The sequence below is a fragment of the Phodopus roborovskii genome, unplaced genomic scaffold, assembly GCF_943737965.1.
Source record: "Phodopus roborovskii unplaced genomic scaffold, PHOROB, whole genome shotgun sequence".
Classification (NCBI taxonomy): domain Eukaryota; kingdom Metazoa; phylum Chordata; class Mammalia; order Rodentia; family Cricetidae; genus Phodopus; species Phodopus roborovskii.
The window spans coordinates 58,752,722-58,771,230 of NW_026126480.1; the positions used below are offsets into that span (position 1 = coordinate 58,752,722).

Here is an 18,509-nt window from a genome sequence, read left to right on the forward strand (position 1 = left end):
GTGGGGATACAAAGGAATGGAAGTAATGCAAATACAGTATTGATGTGTGAAATGTAAAAGAAATTAATTTAGATTACAAAAAAAACTAAAATAGCCCCAAATGGTCATGGAATTCTTGGCAATCTGTAGTTTCAAAATACTAATAAAAGATATAATCTTACGGATTTCTGTATGAGTTTAGATTACAGATTTATGTTCTTAATGCCTGTGTCATTATTTCAGCCAATAGAAAAACTTATGCAGATGTTTTGTCAACCCTAAAGAGGACACAGCTTTGCTAATACACCTACACATCAATTCTACTTTGAAATATCTTCATTCAACAACAAAAGGGGAGTTTCATGCACACTTAGCACATTTAAAATCTATATACACTGGAAAGCACAGTAACAGCAATGTGTAAATGTTTGCATATAGATTTTGAAAGACCATCTAAATGACATTAGTTTGAGTATGTTGTCTTTAAAATTGTATATTTGCTATATTTTTGTATTTCTGTTTTATTTAGTTTGGGTTTTGTTTTTTATTAATTATAATTTACAAAATAATGGGCCATACAATGGTTTCATATATCACAGCATTTTGTTTATTTGACAGTGTTTTACAAAGAGTAAATTTTTACACTTATCACCACAATACACATTGTGAAAAAGAAAACCTGGTAGCAACTCTTTTTGATGTTATATTACAGTCGTATGCACACTCTAGTTGGGAAATAGAAAGTCAGTTAACTGTTTTTATAGAAAGAAAAAAGGAAGTAGCTGTGTTTTTCAGAAATTCATACTGCAGCTTTTTTGATCTAGAAAGATGATAGAGCAGCATGCAAATTTCAGTTAAGTGTGGTGCTGCATGTAGTGTGGGCATGAGATCTGCACAAAGACTCTAGGTGTTTTCCAGGAGCCTGGCCTTCATCAGTCACAGACAACAGACATTTCAGGCTGGAAGAAGGTAGGTCCAGGGATTTGCCTTTCTAGACTTTCCACAGATGGCTTTTAATTTACTGGATGAAATATAGAATATCTAGATAAAAAAATAGATCACCTTTCACTACACACACTAGTATTTTGATTTGGACTTGAGTGCACATTTGATTTGGAGTTGGGGAGACAGTTTTTAACGCAAAGAACAAGGACAAAGAAAAGACAAAGGCTTGGTAAAGTGGCAGCAATATTTTGTCCTCCAGGGTCTCTGGCCTCACCAGCCACAGGTAGGTGGCTAGGTTTACAGTACCAGGCATGAATTTCCTCCTATTGAGTAGTGTGTAAGGTCATTTGGACAGGCTATCCCCAAGGTATAAGTGCCACTATTGTACCCTTGAGGATCACTCTTAGATGAAGAGCTACAGACAATTACTGACTTGTTTGTTTGTTTCTTCGAAACAAACTGTGTAACAGTACTGACTGACCTGGAACTAATTTTGTAGACCAGGCTGCCCCTGCCTCTCAAGTACTGGGATTAAAGGCATGTGCCACCACCACCATGCCAATTGCTGGCTATTAAGAGTGGCAGAATCAGTCTTCTACAACAATGATCTCCCTGATGGCTTATTCACTCCTAGGTGGTTATCCCTAAACAATATACATATGAGCATCACTAAATGGACCCCATAGGTTGTATGTTTATACATATATATAAATATATATATTATATATTGATATATTATATATAATCATGCAAATATAACAATAATAAATAAAAAAGAGGTCATGAACATGAAAGAGAGTGGAGGAACATGGGAAAAGTTGGAGGGAGGAGATCGTGGGGTGTAAATGATGCAAATTTGGTACTCAAGTATGAAATTCTCAAAATAATAACATTTAATAAAGAAAGTAAAGGCTCCACCTGGGCACTGTGTGAGATTATTTTGTTTTCTATTCTTTCTCTAGTCCCAGAGTATCAAAAACCCAAAAGCAATATTGAAATTGTTGACTGATCATTTCACTTACTCTTAATAACTTTCTTCTATAATATTCATCTCTGCCTTCTGCATATATCTTGAAAATCCATCAGTTAAGACAGTATCAGTTCTATTCAGAATTTGCTGGAGATGCAGAGGATGGAGCATGAGCTCCCAGCCTGATGATATGCTTAGTCTGCTCCTGAGATGAACTGGACCTGAACTAGGTCTCCAAGCATCTCTGGTTTCCTTTACAGGAAGGACACAGGCAATGAGCTGAGGCCAGTGATGCAGATGTTTATCAATGGAAGACACTGGGCAGAGTTTTAGCAGTGTAAAGATCAGAAAGAAGCTTAGAAACAATTGTGCCCAATGCACTCTTTGACAGAAGCAATCAAAGTAATCCGGAGAATGTTAATAACCAGAAATTGACATCGTAATGTAAGAGCTACGTTATCAGATCTCATACTAGGCTTTTCTTTGCTCATGTGGAGATTTAGGCTTCTTTGTGTGTGTATGTTTTTTATTTAACAAAAGAGAGGCTCCCTCTTTAGATTCTTCTCTTTATTCTTCCTCTTTAGTAATTGACTCACAAGGTGAATGTTAACAGACAATCGAGGAAGTGAGCACACCCAGAGATCTGAAGGTATTTCTGAGGGCATGGCAAAGGAATTTTTGTAAAAAGTAAATGAGTTGTGCATTGGAGCAGACTACACCCTTTACCTTGTGTTTCCTTAAGAACACCTTTGCCTTCTGGAGCATGTAAAGGAAGTACCAAAGGCTGTTTGAATCCCCTCTTGCATTGCAGGTTGAGTAGTATACAGGCAGGGAGAAGTTATAGCTGATGAAAACCAGAGACCCAGTGAGGAGTGGTGGATTTCTTTATCGTGGTGGAGCAAATAGGGAGCTAGGGTTAAAACCTCCCAAAAATGAAGTCAACTTGTACAAATGCTCCAACAACTGATTTGAAAATGAAGTGCAAAATACTCATACCTATCTAAAAAATAACATATGAACATTCAGAATAAGGCCAAGAAAACAACAATAGAAGAGCTTCTCTTAGCAAGAGATTGAAACTATTTGTGTAAATTATCTAAGCTAAAAATTTTATTGTGTCATAGGAGGATTTAGTTTGGAGTTTGGCCTTAAGGCAGGAGCCTGGCATCGAGTCATTTCAAGGAGTTCATCCAAAATTTCACTCTTATTTCAGCACTGTTTCTGCTGCCATGACAACCTTGCAAGGAATAGAACAGACCACCATAGAGGTGGCCCCTGGAGGTGCTCAGACTTCGGAGAGGTCTATTGTAAGGTCACAGAAATGGAAAGAGAATGCAGAGAAATTCTTGAAGGGGGAACCCAAAGTCCTCGGGGTAAGACATTTATTGGATCTGAGGGGAGATGATATTGTAAATATCCAAATGGTTAAAAAATTTGAAAATCTAACACCAATACTCTGCCCCTTCAGCCCCATGGTCCATCAACACATCCCTGGACCACTAGCATTTGATTTTCAAATTTATCATTTGAAAATGGATATGTTAGTCTATTACATTAGACATAATTAAATTCAATTTAATTATGTTTAAAATACAGAAACTTCAGGAATGTTCTAGGCTGTGGATCATCCAAAATGATCATATCTAATTCAGCACAGACAAAAAGCTATGCAAACTGCTGCCATGGTCCAGCCCCAGGCCTGCCCACTGGCTGGTAAACTCATAGCATTCCTATATATTTGCAGTGCCTTTCTTTCTCCTGCTAGTCAGATGATGAGAAATCCTCTGTCTTCAGAAGAGTGTGCCTAAAAAAATAGAGAACTTCAAGGAATAACATCCTAGGCAGGTTAAAGGTCATTAAATGCAGAAGGTACTCACTCACTGGCCCAACCTTCCAACCACTGGGCAGCTGTCATTAGACAGACACCTGTTTCTTTTCTACTTCACTTGTAAATCTTAAAAAATGATCACTTTCATTATATATGTTTTATATTTACATAGAATTTGTATATTTTAAATATATCAATAAGAATTTTTAAATTTAGAGCAGTTTTACATTTACAGTAAAACTGAAGAAGACATAAAGGTACATATACACTTCCCAGTGCTATGAGCTTTGAGGTCGGTGCTTTGTGTTCTTCTATTAATTCCTTTAAATATTAATTAAAAGAAAACATAATGATATCTAGTGATATTAATTCTTTTCAATTGTTCTATCTTATGACATAAGACCATTCATAGTGGCTATTTCTTTTTCTGAGTTTTGGTATGTGGTATTCTCAGGTAATTTCTCTAAGTATATTGCATTTGTTGGCCTCTTATGGGTTTCCACAGTGCTATTGCCTCCACAATTTCTGATAGTGTTAGTAATCTTGCCTAGCAAGTAATTGATTTTATCTATCTTTAAAGAAAAACAAACCTAGATTTTGTAAGTTTTCTACATTGATTCCCTGTTTTGAATTTTAGTGATTTTTCACTCCATTTTTATTCTTCCTTCTGATTAAAATCTTGTCTTTTTTTGGGGGTTCCCACAAATTAAACTGGGAACTCAGTTTAGATCTGCCTTTTTTCACTTAAAAATGAATTAAAATATAATTATATGCTTTCTCTCCTCCCTTTTCTTCCACAAACCCTCTGATGCTCTCCACTCCTTTCCACATTCATATCTTTTCCTTTAAATATTATTGCTACAATATACATATATAATATATACATACATAAATATGTAAATGTGTTTTCCAGTCTCTTTTTATAGACCTATGCATTTCTTTCTATGCACTATTCTCATTTCCTCCCACACATCTTCATAAGTTGTTTTCATTTTCTCTAGTCTTTATTATTTAGATCACCATATTCACATTCCTTCCTCATGCTCCAACTTCCCATAGAAGATCATGTGTGCTATTCATATTTTTTTCACTCTGTATCTAATTTTGTTTCTTCAAGTTGCTTCTTGTTGAACTAATTTCTTCCTGAGTCTTTCATATGTAAGCATGTGACAAAGGATAAAACAGGAGTAGAGATGCATCATGGGTATTATAAAAGCACCTCTGGGAAGAATCCCCTCTAATTTTGAAATTACTGAAACAAGTGTGGGGGGGATGTGCGTGTGTGTGTGTGTGTGTGTGTGTGTGTGTGTGTGTGTGTAAGAGAGAGAAAGAGAGAGACTCCAAGGGAAATTTTTATGTTAGTACATCCCATCTGCATATAAAATTATTAACAAGAGAATGCTACTTCAAAATTCATATGTGAATATTAAAGGTGGAGATGAAGTGAAGGTTTGATAGTACTTAGCATGAACAACATTTTTGTGGTGGATAACATTTCACTTTTTTGTGTCTAGGTTGTACAAGTTATGATTGGTCTCATAAACCTGAGCTTGGGTATGATAATGAAGAATACAATTCATTCATTTCTACCTTTATCAGTGTACACATGGGCCCCAGTTTGGGGTTCAATCATGGTGAGTAACATTCCATCTTACATAACTGGAGATAATCACACTCTGTTGTGATTCCTTGGGTAGAATTCTCACTCTACTCTTTCAAGTAGTCTATTAAGTTTGAGAACAGTGTATCTAAACCTTATTCAGTTTTTTTCCTTTTTGCATGTTGCAATTTCAATATGTCATTCACATAAACTAGGTGAACTGTTTATTTAATACTGTGACAGCGTGTACTCATATACTCCCACAAGAGTTGCTTCAGCATTGGCACAACTGATTTCACCAAGAGTCTAGAGGCTAGTCACTTCTAGGTCTGCTTATTTGGTTGATGTATCTATTTCACTACTCATAAATGTTATATGAGTGTATTCTTGGGCCGAGTATAATTAGCTTGCATCTCGAATGTGGGGGAATTGAGGCTGACTTCTGTAGCTGGGAAAGGATCATGAAATAAGGGGTGAAATGAGGGTGTTGTTAGCAAGGAAGCGGAGACAAGGCTGAGCATGTGATTAACAGCATCTGGCTTATCAACTCTAAGTAAATGCTTATCTTAAAAGAATAGGAAAACTAGACACATTTTAAATAAAATAACTGACTAAAAATTTGAATAAGAATTTTTTAAAGTTAAAAAATCTTTCTCTATAATAAAACCTGAGAGTTTTTTTCTTTTTAGAGTTCAGTGTCAAGTATGAAATATCAAACATTTTTTATCTATATATTATGAGCTGACAAGTGGAAAATAAAATGCATAAACTTGGCTATTTTATAATTGAGAATCCCGTTCAACTGTTATAAGGTTTCTATTTACTGATAAATGAGAAAATTTAATTATTTTGTAGACATAGCACTTTAATGCTCCTTTCCTATTTATAACACATGTTTAAGATTTGAGGAATGCGGGTTCCCCAGCTGTCAATCCAGAGTCCTTGAGCTCCCACTAGCTGGGATCGAACAGGTGTGGATGTGGATGACAGTTATGTGACTTGATCTTTTGGAGGAGGGGACAGTGGGACCAGGACTTATTCTGGGTACATGAAGTGACTTTTTGGAGCCCACTCCCTGTGGTGGAATATCTTGTTCAAACTTGAAACATAGAGTAGGGATACAGTCCTGCTTCAACTTGGTATGCCAGAATTTGTTGATTCCCCAGAGGAGGCCTTACCCACTCTGAGGAGTGGATAGGAGGTGGGAAGGGGAGAGGGGGGCAGGAGAAGGTGAGGAAGGGGAACTTGGGTTGCTATGTAAAATTTAAAAATTTTTAAATAAAAAACATATTTAAGGAATGCCACAAGCTCCCATACTTTCCAAAGTTGCACAGCACTTGACATATCATTAATAATATAAATTATTATGATAATAATAATACCATTCATAACACCAGTAATAGCTTTCATATGTTCATAATCTGAACATATTGCTAAATATTTTTGTATGTAATATTCTGCTGCAACCAATCACTGCAACTTTTGAGAGATTTACTTTCATTATCATTGAATAAATGATGAAAATGAGACTAGGAAATGTTAATATACTCAAGATGTATTCAGTTCATGCATGAGGACTCATAATCTCATATATTTCCTCTCCAATGTTTTGTGCTTTCATCTGTATTTTCTATCCAATAAGATCTTGGAAACCAACTTCCATAGTTCATGATGAAAGATTGAACCCAAGGGCTCAATTTTTTCAAGGGTTCAGGCCTGCATGGGAAGCAACTGAAGCTTTATATTTATATATTGATTTTAATTTTAATGATGTGATCCCATTAATGTTTACATCTAGTAGCTGTTGGAAACAGAAGCAGACACCCACAGCTAAACACTGAGCCAAACTCCTGGAATCCAGTTGCAGAGAGGGAGGAATAATAAGAAAATGGGTCAAGACCAGGGTACAGAAACCCACAGAAACCATGACCTGGGGAGCTCATGGATCCCAGCCTGTTAGTTGGGAAATAAGCATTGAACTGACTCAGACCCCCTGAACATGGGTCTCAATTAGAAAGCCTGGGCAGTCTATGGGACCTCTGACAGTGGAACCAGGATGTATCCCTGGTGCATGAAAGGACTTGAACACATTCCCCATGGAGGGATACTCCCTTAGCCTAGAGACAGGAGGGAGGACCTAGTCCCTACTCCAAATGACTTGACAGATTTTGATGATCCCTCCTGGAAGGCATCACCTCAGTCTGAAGTGGGTGGGGAATGGGATGGGAGGGAGGTCAGGGAACATGGGAGGAAGGGAGGGAGAGGGAACTAGGATGGATATGTAAAATAAGAAAAAATAGGAATTAAAAAATAGTAATAAAAAATTGAAAAGCAAATGCAGACATCTGTATATTAAACTAAATAGTTTAAAGAGATCAATTCAATCAAATTTATAGCAGTCATTTAGAGGAAATTGAAAATAATTATCTAATATGCTTCATTATTCTAGTGACTGTCTAATATAGAATTTAATTTTTGCCATTATTTTATTTATAGCTTCCAATAGATATTTTCAACATGAATAATTTCTGTTCTGTTTTTGTCTGGGGGTCATGAGAGAAAAACCTTGTGATAAGGATTGGGGAGTTTTAGCCTTCATTGCTCTTAAAGAGCTCTGATAGGATGACAGTTACACAATTTAAAAAAGGAACCCTTGATTCTTCCATGGGTTCTTTTCAGCCTCTGTTCTGGTGGGTAAGGGTCTGTGACAATGGAAACTGCTTTTTAAGACAATTGATCATGTTAGTAGATCCAGTTGATTTAGAAGTAAATTTAGTATGCTATGGTTTATAATAATTATTTAAAAATATTTAACCTGAATTTCCCCTCTTATGACCAGTTCATACTCTCAGGATCCTTGTCGATTGCAGCAGGAGCGAGAACTACAGAGGACCTGGTATGTATTTTGTTTTATTTTGTCATAAAATGAGAATGATTTCATCAAGTATGCATTCTGCTTAGATATAAAAAGGGGTTGCTTCTATTTTCTTAAGATCAAGGCTATGAGCTTTAGAAGGATCTGACCTACAAAGGTGTAGCTGGTTCATAACAGGTCTCATCTCATCTGTGTGGATATTGTGTCAAGGCAGTTGCTGGGAGAATCTTGATTCTGGTGAAGTGAATTCAGGAGAAGGAATGTCAAGTTGTGTTAGACAAGTGAACCTTTGAAGCTTCAGATCCATCTGAATGGTGACAATGACACCAAATATTTGCAGGAGCAAAAAATATCGCTGACAGGTTAAAATGGCTTCTGCAAATGTACCCAAAATAATATTTTTTTACAGAAAGATAATTACAGAGGCCATAGAGATAATTCGGTGGTTAAGAACACTTACTGCTCTTACAGAGGACCTGGATTTGATTCCAAGCATCTACAAGATGGCTCATAGACATCCAGTTCCAAGGAATCTGAAGTGTTCTTCTGACTTATGTGGGCAACAGGCATGTACATACATGCAGACAAAACAGTTATACACATAAACAACAAATGATTTTAAAAAGACATATATAATGGGATTTTTGTCAAAAATCGATAAAATGCAACAGCCAAGAGTTTAACAATTATTTCACTAGCTAAAAGCTGAATTTGAATTTCCCTTCCTACAACAGGTAAACATCAACTTCTGTAACATGATCAGGTGACCTTTCTATACCTGGGCTCCTACCTACCTCCTTAGCATCTTTAACCAGCTTTGACCATTAAAATGTACCTCATGTTAGGGACACAGAAAGTTTCAGTTTCCTGAGTGGTTTTACTTCTCATAGTAAAGCTTGTTTTACTGAACCACAGAAAGAGAACAGTGGAGACACATCTATAGCATAAAAGGAAATATGCAAGAAGCACATGGTCATGAGTGACTATCAGCATTACGCAAGGAGGACAGTCAGGCATTTATAGCAGAGTATGGTGGCAAATGACAGATGAGGCTTTCCAGATAATGTTTCAAAGACTGAAATTTTCCCTAGGGAATTTGATGAGCATCTTGTGTTCTTGAGAACCATCTGAGGGATTTAGTCTTAGGAATAACCATATAATGTTTTTACTTTGGCAAGGGATTGGAAGTAAAGATAACATAAGGAATGACACAGATTCTACTTTTGAAAAACAAAGAGGGTGAAATGCATTAATAAAGTCATGGTGTGTTTCAAATATAGATGGAGCTATATACCAAGAATGCCATTGAATGAAGTGATTGTCATGCCTTTGTAGGTCACCAGCAGTCTAAGTTTGAACACCATTAGCTCTGTGGTGGCTGCAGCAACAAGTGTAATCAGTGTCATCAGTGTGGTTATAAGTGCAAGTAATTATCTTGGTGAAATTTTTGTGGTGAGTATTTCCTCTACTGATGGGATGCAAGTGGAGGCAAGGGCTCACTGAATCCTGCAAAAAACAACAATCAACACTGTGACTGTAAAATCACTTTGGGGAGCTGGGAATGATTGGGAAGTAGAACAATTATTTAGGGATCAGGTGATACATAAATATTTCCCTTCTGTCTATAACTATGTAAAAAGAAAACCACTAATAGTTCACACACATAGGGGCCCATTTATCATGTCATATCTTGAGTTGGCACCCCAAAGAGACCCATAATAAAAGCAGGTTCCTAATAATGGGGATTCCAAACCTCTTGGGAGAAAAGATATATAGATTATGATTTTACAAAACAGGTTTAAAACAGTGAGTTCTTTGTAAGAAAGAACAGATAATGTACTTGTTACCTGGAACCATCAAAATAAGCCATATGGAATTGCCAATGATCAGCCTCAGTGACATAGAAAAATAAGAATTCCTACATCTTAAAGTAGGATATTATGAACACATATACACATGATACCCATACTGAAAATCTTCCTTTTGTTTTGTTTGTGTTGCTGTTTTCAATTTGTATGTTTGTTTGATATTTCTGGAGATGGTGGTACTGCTATATAAGCTGGGCTGTCCTTGAATTAAAAACTACCATCTCATCTCAGTACTGGGAATATAGTTGTGAACTACCAGGCCCAGCCTGTAGTTGTTTATGTAAATTAAAATATGTTATGTGAGACCATTTGTAGATCATATGAGAGTAATTAAATATTTGCAAAAGATGATATGAGGCATACAGACATAACTTCTGTACTCTTTGACCCTCAAAGAGCCTCTGAATTTGCCTACTTAGATGGTCACATTTCTGAGAACAAGGCTACCATCTCCTCTACTTTCTGTTCTCCACTTGCACTTCCCACAATGCCTGAAACACAGAGGCTACTGGATCTGTTGAGGTGGAAGCAGGAATAAGAACAAGAAATGCAAATATTCTCAGGGCCCACTGAATCAGTATCTCTCATGTTCCAAGCTCCTGATTGACTGACTAATTCACAGGAGAGGGAGCATTTCTAATCACTGAGAGGAAAAGACAGAATATTCAAGCCCAACAATTCCAGGCACCAGTTCAAGGCAAGAGAATTCAGAACAAATGTGACACATTTGTTCCTCTGTTTTGATCCTTTGGCTTAATGAAGAGTCAGACAAAGCCAAATGCATTGAATACTAAGGAAAATGGTGTGCAACACTCCAACCATTTACCATAGTTGTGGAAATTACTATCAAATTAGTGCATAATCTAAATGTATTACAGGATGACAGAAGTTCAAAATGCATAAAATCAAAATGTCAGGGCTATTGTCCTTCCTGGGAGATTTAGGGAAAGGTACTTTTCTTGGCTTTTCTGCCTTCTATCTACATCCCTTGGCTCGTCCTTCTGTTTTCACTGTAAGCACTACAGCATCGTCTGTCACTTGGACTTTGATTCTTTAGCATCTTGCTTCTACTTGTGAAGATGTTATGATAACTTGGATACCCTACAGAGGCCAGGACAATCTGCCTGTATTTTCTGATAAACAACCTTCATTCCCACTGCAAGGTAGGATCTCCCCATTCCAGGGCTTGGTTAGAAAGCCAACCTGAGAGACGATTCTCCTCAAAAGTGAGATAATATTATTTTTTCTCCTTGCAAAATGTCTAACATCAGAGCATAGCAGGCTTGGATAATTTTTGTTAGTAAAAGATTGAGAAAATAAATGACATTCATGAGGCCAGGAAATTGTCTTAAGTGTTGGGCCATATCGAAAGCTGGATTTCCAAATCCTCAGCCAGGATCTTTCCTCTTTTGGCAAGGTAGTCAAGGGGGGCATATTTCAAACTTATCATCTCCACTCACAATTCACATCCCTTTGTATAAATCTGTTTTTAGGGTATAGATGTTTTGATGCTCATTTTAAATACGCTAGAATTCTGCATTGCTGTGTCTGTCTCTGCCTTTGGATGTAAAGCATCCTGTTGCAACTCCAGTGAGGTGAGTAACAGTCCTTGTTGGATGATATTTAGTAGGTTTCTATTGCTCTGTACTCAGTCACACAAATGTAGTTGCTTTCAAAGACACATCTTCATTGTCTCTTAGCTTTCTCACGTCATGACCATCAACAGCTTAGCTGGGTCCCCTACTCAGATGCAAAAGGTTGTGTTACCAGGGAAACTGAGGTTCTCTTTATGGTTCTTAATGTCATTAATAAAAGAGTTTAGAACCAGACTTGATAGGAAGCTCAATAACATTTTATGACATTTTGAGAGAGGAGAAAACAACAAGACAATCTGAAAATCCATGCTGCCTTCAGACAGAGCGGAGATGAAAGATTGAAAAAACCCAGAGTGTCTGGGAAAACAAGTTTAGGATTGCCAAGTCACAGATTTGCATTCAGAGGTTACCCAATTTTAGATCCTTGTTTTGCAGAGCAAAAGACTGTACCAGGGACTCATGCTTAGAAATAGTAATAGAGATCATTTATTAAGAGAAACATTCCTAAGAATAGAAGTGGGTTTGTGAGCTGTAGAAAGAACATGGAAGGCATCCGGCCACAGAATGTAGCATCCTTTACAGGACTGTTAAAGACCCTGTCTTTTATGTTTGCATCTCATGCTTCACTGCCAACTATCCCCACCTAGCATGCTCTGTTCTTTAGGTGAAACCCAAGTGAAAAAGGGTTTCCAGTCTTCTGTACACAGGTTTCTTTCATGCGCCAATCTTTTTCATTGTTTGACAATGCCATAATTGTATCTAATGTGCTTTGATCAAATCCATCCCCATTTTCTCCACTCAAACTTCTCCTTTCCAAGCCCTATTGTCCTGTATAAAGTGTGCTCAGGAAATCTACTGGGTTGTTTATCAGAAACTTTCAGTTAGTGCACACCTGGCCATTGTCTTTCCCTAAGACTGCTGCAGATGTTCTCGAGCACTGAGGAGGAGGAAAGTCACATAAGAAAGTGACAGACAGGGTAATGGTGGCAACCATCTTTGTTCCCAGTACTTGGGAGGCAGAGGCAGACAGATCTCTGTGAGTTTGAGTCCAGCCTGGTCTACAGAGAAAGTTCCAGGACAGGCTCCAAGGCAATAAAGAGAAACCCTGTCTCAAAACAAAACAAAACAAAGAACCTGACAGACTGAGCAGACCAGGAAGTAGACCATGGAGATGATATGCCAGGAGTGGCTTTAAAGTTTCAGAGCTTTAAGTAAAGAAAGTATCCAGTGAAACTCAGCAATATCTCCCTAGAGCAGAACAATGCTGTCACTGATGACCTTCTGTGTTAACCCATAAGAGTAGTGGCCTAGGGCCATGTGATGCTTAAGTATGTACATCTTCTTCATTCTATCACTGCCCCACATCACTTGAGTTTGTGTAGGGCAGAATTTTCCCAAGTCTCATGGTACTTCTGCCATTCTGGGCCACTGTCACATGTGCAGAACTTTCTTCATGGCTGTCACACCAAGGCCTGGACGTGATGCTGTCTGCAGGAGTCAACTAGTTTGAAAGAACACCAATGTCATTTCCCATAACACCCTTGATTTGCTTAAGCCATTTACATGGAAAATCGATGCTTCAAGATGGAGCTGCAAACATCAGCTTCTGTGGTCTGCCATAGAATGAGTATCTTATGTGTACAACATCTGGTCCAAGTGGTGTCTGAGACACCAACCAGGTGTGGTTCAACTCAGTAGCAACAGTGTAGACACTGGTAAAGGTGACATTTATGGGGCAAGGGGAAAGAAGCTCTGGCTATATTGGGTGACTCAGTGGCATTTTGATTCATTTCACAGATTGTGGTAATTCTACCATCAAATCATTCTGTGTCAGCAGCGGTGCCTCCCATGCTACTTCAACCATTGGTACCACCTGTATACCAAGAAAAAGGTGTTCCAGAAAATCTATACAAGAACTCCACTGGAGAAAGAGTGCAGTTCTGATTGTGTGTGGTGGTGGTGGGGTGGCAGGAATGGGTAATCACCTTTGATTACCAACCAAACATAGCAAGGAAAGTATGTCAGCTAGCACAATTGTGATGCTTTGTATTTTTGACCCTAACCTAATAAATTTATAATTCAGCTATGTGTCCTTGTGAACTTTAGATTATTTTCTGGTGTTTTTAAAGCTATTATCAAAACATCTGATATAACCTGAACTACTTTTAAGGCTTTGTTTCATCTAATGATGCACACTGAAACCTGGGACTGCATCTTTCAGCACTAAGAGTAAAGGAATTTGAGCAAGCTTGGCTCCTGGGACTCAGTTGTTTTCCTTAATCATTAACTTGAGCTGTGATCTATGCTGCTCTTTAAATGAAACTCAAAGGCCCTTGTATTTATTTTTATTCATCAAAAATCTGTATAAGCTAACATTATCATTAATTAGACATAACAGTTTATGGAGGAATCATCATAATAATCCACAGGTAGAAAAATCAAAAACCAGAAAAACAAAAACAAAAGCCCAGTAGAATGGGATGTTTCCATGAGATAAACATACTACATTACCGTACTACATTACAGGCGGTGGGGATCTCCCCACACCCATCCACACCATGCCAGATACCAGAAATAGATAGCAGCAGCACACATGTAAAGGCACAACAGAAGCAAAAGATATTCTGAAGTCTGTGGTCTGTGGGCCTTGCCTGTCCAATATTGACCCAGCAGAGAGTTTTCTCTTGGTGGGCTGACACCTTGAACTTCATTGATCATCTTCTGCTCCCCTGACATGGCCACCACTATATACTGCCTTCCAGTTTCTTCATGAGCTTTCTGCTCCCGGATAAGCCTCACTGAGAGGCTCTGCCACATGTGATTGCTGCCACAGCCCTGCCCCACCGTTTATTCCTCCCAAAGGCACACCATGCCTGCAGAAAACATTAGCTAAAGTCAACTTCTACTTTTTAATTTGCCTTTCATCTGTATTTTGGCTGTAGTAATCAGAAAAGTAATTAATATACTTACGTAATATTAGTAGTAGTAGTACATTCCAATGTTTATGAACATAATCTAGTATAAAATTCCTACTAAATTTACCCCACTCTCCACAACACACACACACACACACACACACACACACACAAATTATACATAATTTGGTAAGAATAATATATCTTACGTTTACTCATATAGTCGAATAAATGTGGTTGGCTAGTAAATATAGCTGCCTCTCTAGTATTTTAAGATTGCTATCACCTCGATGCTTAGGTCATTTCTCACTCTGGTTTTATTTTTATTTTGTGATCTGTTCTTACATTGTTTTGTAATTTAGATGTTGAGTATGAATTGATTGTTTTGTAAAATTTGCAATGTCCCCAAATTTAGATGTTGATATCCTAACTTCTAGTGTTGCAGGAAGTTTATGGGGTGTTTAAGGTAGGATCGCAGATCACTCATGAATGATGTTAGTGCCCATAGATGCAGGCAAAAAATGAAAGCAATTGATTCGAGACCAGTACCAATAAGACTATGATTGATTTGAAACTGTTTCAAGTAAGAAAAATGAGATGTTTTCCCTTACTGTAGTTACTCAAAAGTCTACAGAATCAGACAAAACTGCAGGCGTGTTTCTGGTCTGTAATGTGTCACACTCACTAAGAATCCCAACACTTTGCTCAATTCTGTTTCTTTCAAGTGGTTCCTTCTTTGTTCTTTGTGTCACTTCCTTGTTCTTATCCTTATGGGAAGTAAGTTCTCAGCTAAAGATGGAACATCCCAGTCAGTGTTGAAAGTGCTTATGTTACACTCTCAGCCTTTGTTCTCTGAATCTGGTCAATACTGGAGCAGGTGGACAGGCTGCATTTGCAATTGTATCTTTCCTATTTCCCAATCACAGTTTAGCCACAAGACATTATGAATAAGACCAGCATTATTGCAAAGTAATGCATTTTTTCTTCTCCATTTGAAGGACTTTGAATTTTTGTTTAGTTCTCTCATTACCAAGAGAATAGAAAGTATATGTAGAGGAAAAGAAAGCATTTTCCCATAGCTACAAGGTTTCATTTACCAAAATTGTAAAGAATTTATTCAGTATTACACTGTCTCCATTCTTACCATGGAAGTTTTCTTGGGAGAAAACAAAATCTGTGCTTCTCTCTCAGAAGGAGATGCTTGGCCCATGGTGAGGTGGTCTACAAGACCACTTTTTCTTTCATCTGACACAGAAAAAGGACAGGAGACAAATAGCACAGCTTCCATATCATGTCAGAACACTACTGTCTTCCCACTGGGGTGATTGCTGTTCTACAGTGACCAGGGCAAAAAGAGATGCTGAGTTCTAAAGGATAAACTGGTTTAGCTGGGAAATTACACACATACGCCCAGAGAAGATGCATCTCAAAAATGTTTCTGAGTAGATCCAGAATCTACTCCCATTTTCTTGTTTTATGTCATAGTCTAACAAACATTCCTTCCAGAAAGTAATCGAGGAGTAATTTAGCTTTCATTGTGTGTCTGCAACCACAAACAAAAGGAAAATAAGGAAGTAGGCTGGGAATTTAACTAAACTTAATCTGGCAATATTTGTCTCATTGTTCTTTTTAGAAACTTCAACAGCTATAGTTGGGCATAACATATAATTTTCTGTGTGGAAATATTTTTCATCCTCAATGATAATGGTTTTTCAAAGACAAAGTTTTATAATAAGATGAACACTTTTCGATTCATTGGTACATTTACTAACACAGGTCTTGTTCAATGTTTACCAATTGGTGAGTAGTAATAGCAGGTATTATGTCATTCAGTCTAGTGAAATGGATAGGTAAAATCAGGAAAACTAAGAGTGTATATATAGTTCAGCAAGACATGTATGATAAATGAAAACTAAATTGATGAAGACAAATTGAAAAGTAGTGGATGGAAATGGCAAGAAGTGATCATATATAACACATGTAGATAAATATCTACCACAAATTTAGTAGGTCTGGGCATGTATGCCTAGAATCCCAGCACAAGGCCAGCCTCTGTTACATAGTGAGTTAAAAGCCAATCTGGGCTACACAAGATTCTACATCAAAGAACCAAAGAGGAAATTGGTTCAAGTTGTTACACCTCAAACAACAGTTAAACAGACAACAGTTGACTGATATATCAAGTTTTTGAATCTTTAATAAGACTGAATATTAATAACATTGTGGGGAAGGGAAGCAGTAATGTAGAAATCTGAATGGTGGAAGAGTAGCAAAGGCAAACTAAATATATAAGCTTAGTCTATGCTTTAATTCTAAGATGGTTATAAGAGTGATAATTATTAAATGAAGAAGATCAAAATGCTAGAACTATTTTGAGATAGAATTTAGGCAAATTAAACTCCTATACTTAGAAGAGGAAAGTAAGGATCAAATCCAGAAAGCATAGCAATTGGTCAGAAAGACATATTACAAAAGACCAGACAGCAGATAGCATATGGTGGAGAAAGTTAAGCAAAAAAGAAAATAATTCATCACCAGAGACTGTACATTCTGGCCTGGAAAAAATAGGAAAAAACAGCCATCCTAAATGAATGCAAACTATGAAGAGGCGTTTTTTTGGGGGGGTAGTGGGCAGAGGAGCAGAACATTTACAAAGATGCTTAGAGAGAATAGGAGAGTGAATAGAGAGTCCTAGATGACTAAGCATAGTGTGATATTGTTAATTAGTCTTTTGTCTCCAGGAATAGGTGCTGGGCTCAGACTCTGGAAACACCTCAGGATGTAAGGGCAGGATGGAACTAAGCAGAGACTGAGGAGAGCATCTTTTTGCTTAGAGTGAAGAAGACCCCTCTCCAAATAAAGCACAAAAGCCCTATGTTGGGAAGAAGAAGACTGATGGTGAAAAAGGATGGATGGGGAAGACATGGGGTAGGATGGCAAAAAATAACACTCAGGTCACTATGAAGGACTTTGTTAGAGTAGTCTTACAAGCATTACCTCATGTACTCTATTAAATGTCTTTAAGTACATTTAAAGTTGTGAGAGAAAGGAGAGGAAAGATAGAGGAGAGGGAATCTTGGGCAGACAGATTTAATTGTTTATTAGCAAATTCTCCTGGAGACAAAGGTTGCCCTCAAGGGGTCACACCTGCTTTCTGAAAGCTCAGAAGAGTCTCTGCACCGCACTAAGTCACTGGGTTCTGGGGTAGCAATGACTACACGGGGCAAGATAGGAAAGCTCAGTGACAATAGGCATCCTGAGAAAGGAGACCCAACACCAGATCAGGAAAGCCCCTTTCCATGGATTTCTTAGAGTATCCAGTCTCTCAATCGCCTGTAAAATTGAAACAGGAATTTATCTCTATGTGGATCTGGCCTTGAGAACAAAGGTGACTTGGAAAGATGAAATGACATGTCTTGTGTTTTCATCAGAAGAGTTCATGCGGGTGCGGGATCCACATCCCTCTGATGTGACAGTGACAGCTCATGTTGGATCCCTGGGTTCTTTCTGGCTGACTTCAAGAAAAGGAAGAAGAAAGTTTCCAGAGCATAGCTGTAGAGTTGCTGCATCTGGCTCTGCTTTCCCTGCACAATTAATTATCATCAGTCAGCTTCAAAATTGTGCCTGAAAGTCACAAGGACATCTGTCTTCACAACAGCAGCCTGAGTGCAGGATTGTTGAAGTCATTCTTTGTATGTTGAAACTTTCCCACTTGTTCTCTCCTGATCTGTTATCTTCTTAGTAGTGTCCAGTTATTGCCTGAGCACCTCCATTGTTGGAGAAGTCCCATGGTCTAGAAGTTGGTTAGAAGAAGAAAATTAGAAGGGCTCTAAAGCAGGTAGTAATTAGTCAATGAGTACTGAATGGCTGCTTGTAGCTTTCTCAGAGGCTACAGAATTAGTTTAAAAAAAAAAGTATAAATAAGCAAGTATCA

At 37.8% G+C, this 18,509-nt stretch overlaps 1 protein-coding gene across 2 annotated transcripts; it reads left to right on the plus strand.

Annotated features, from left to right (window-relative positions):
* The first annotated feature begins 840 nt into the window (after window positions 1-840).
* LOC127228870 (membrane-spanning 4-domains subfamily A member 4D) lies at window positions 841-13,748 on the plus strand. Of its 2 annotated transcripts, none has more exons than XM_051193967.1 (7): window positions 841-948; window positions 3,108-3,267; window positions 5,237-5,356; window positions 8,162-8,218; window positions 9,533-9,649; window positions 11,559-11,660; window positions 13,458-13,748. In XM_051193967.1, the coding sequence occupies exons 2-7, from the start codon at window positions 3,124-3,126 to the stop codon at window positions 13,602-13,604; spliced, it is 687 nt and encodes a 228-aa protein (XP_051049924.1). In that variant the 5' UTR covers window positions 841-948; window positions 3,108-3,123; the 3' UTR covers window positions 13,605-13,748. The 2 variants fall into 2 exon arrangements, with proteins under 2 accessions (XP_051049924.1, XP_051049925.1); XM_051193968.1 differs by lacking the exon at window positions 841-948 and adding an exon at window positions 2,489-2,543.
* Window positions 13,749-18,509: the final 4,761 nt, after the last annotated feature.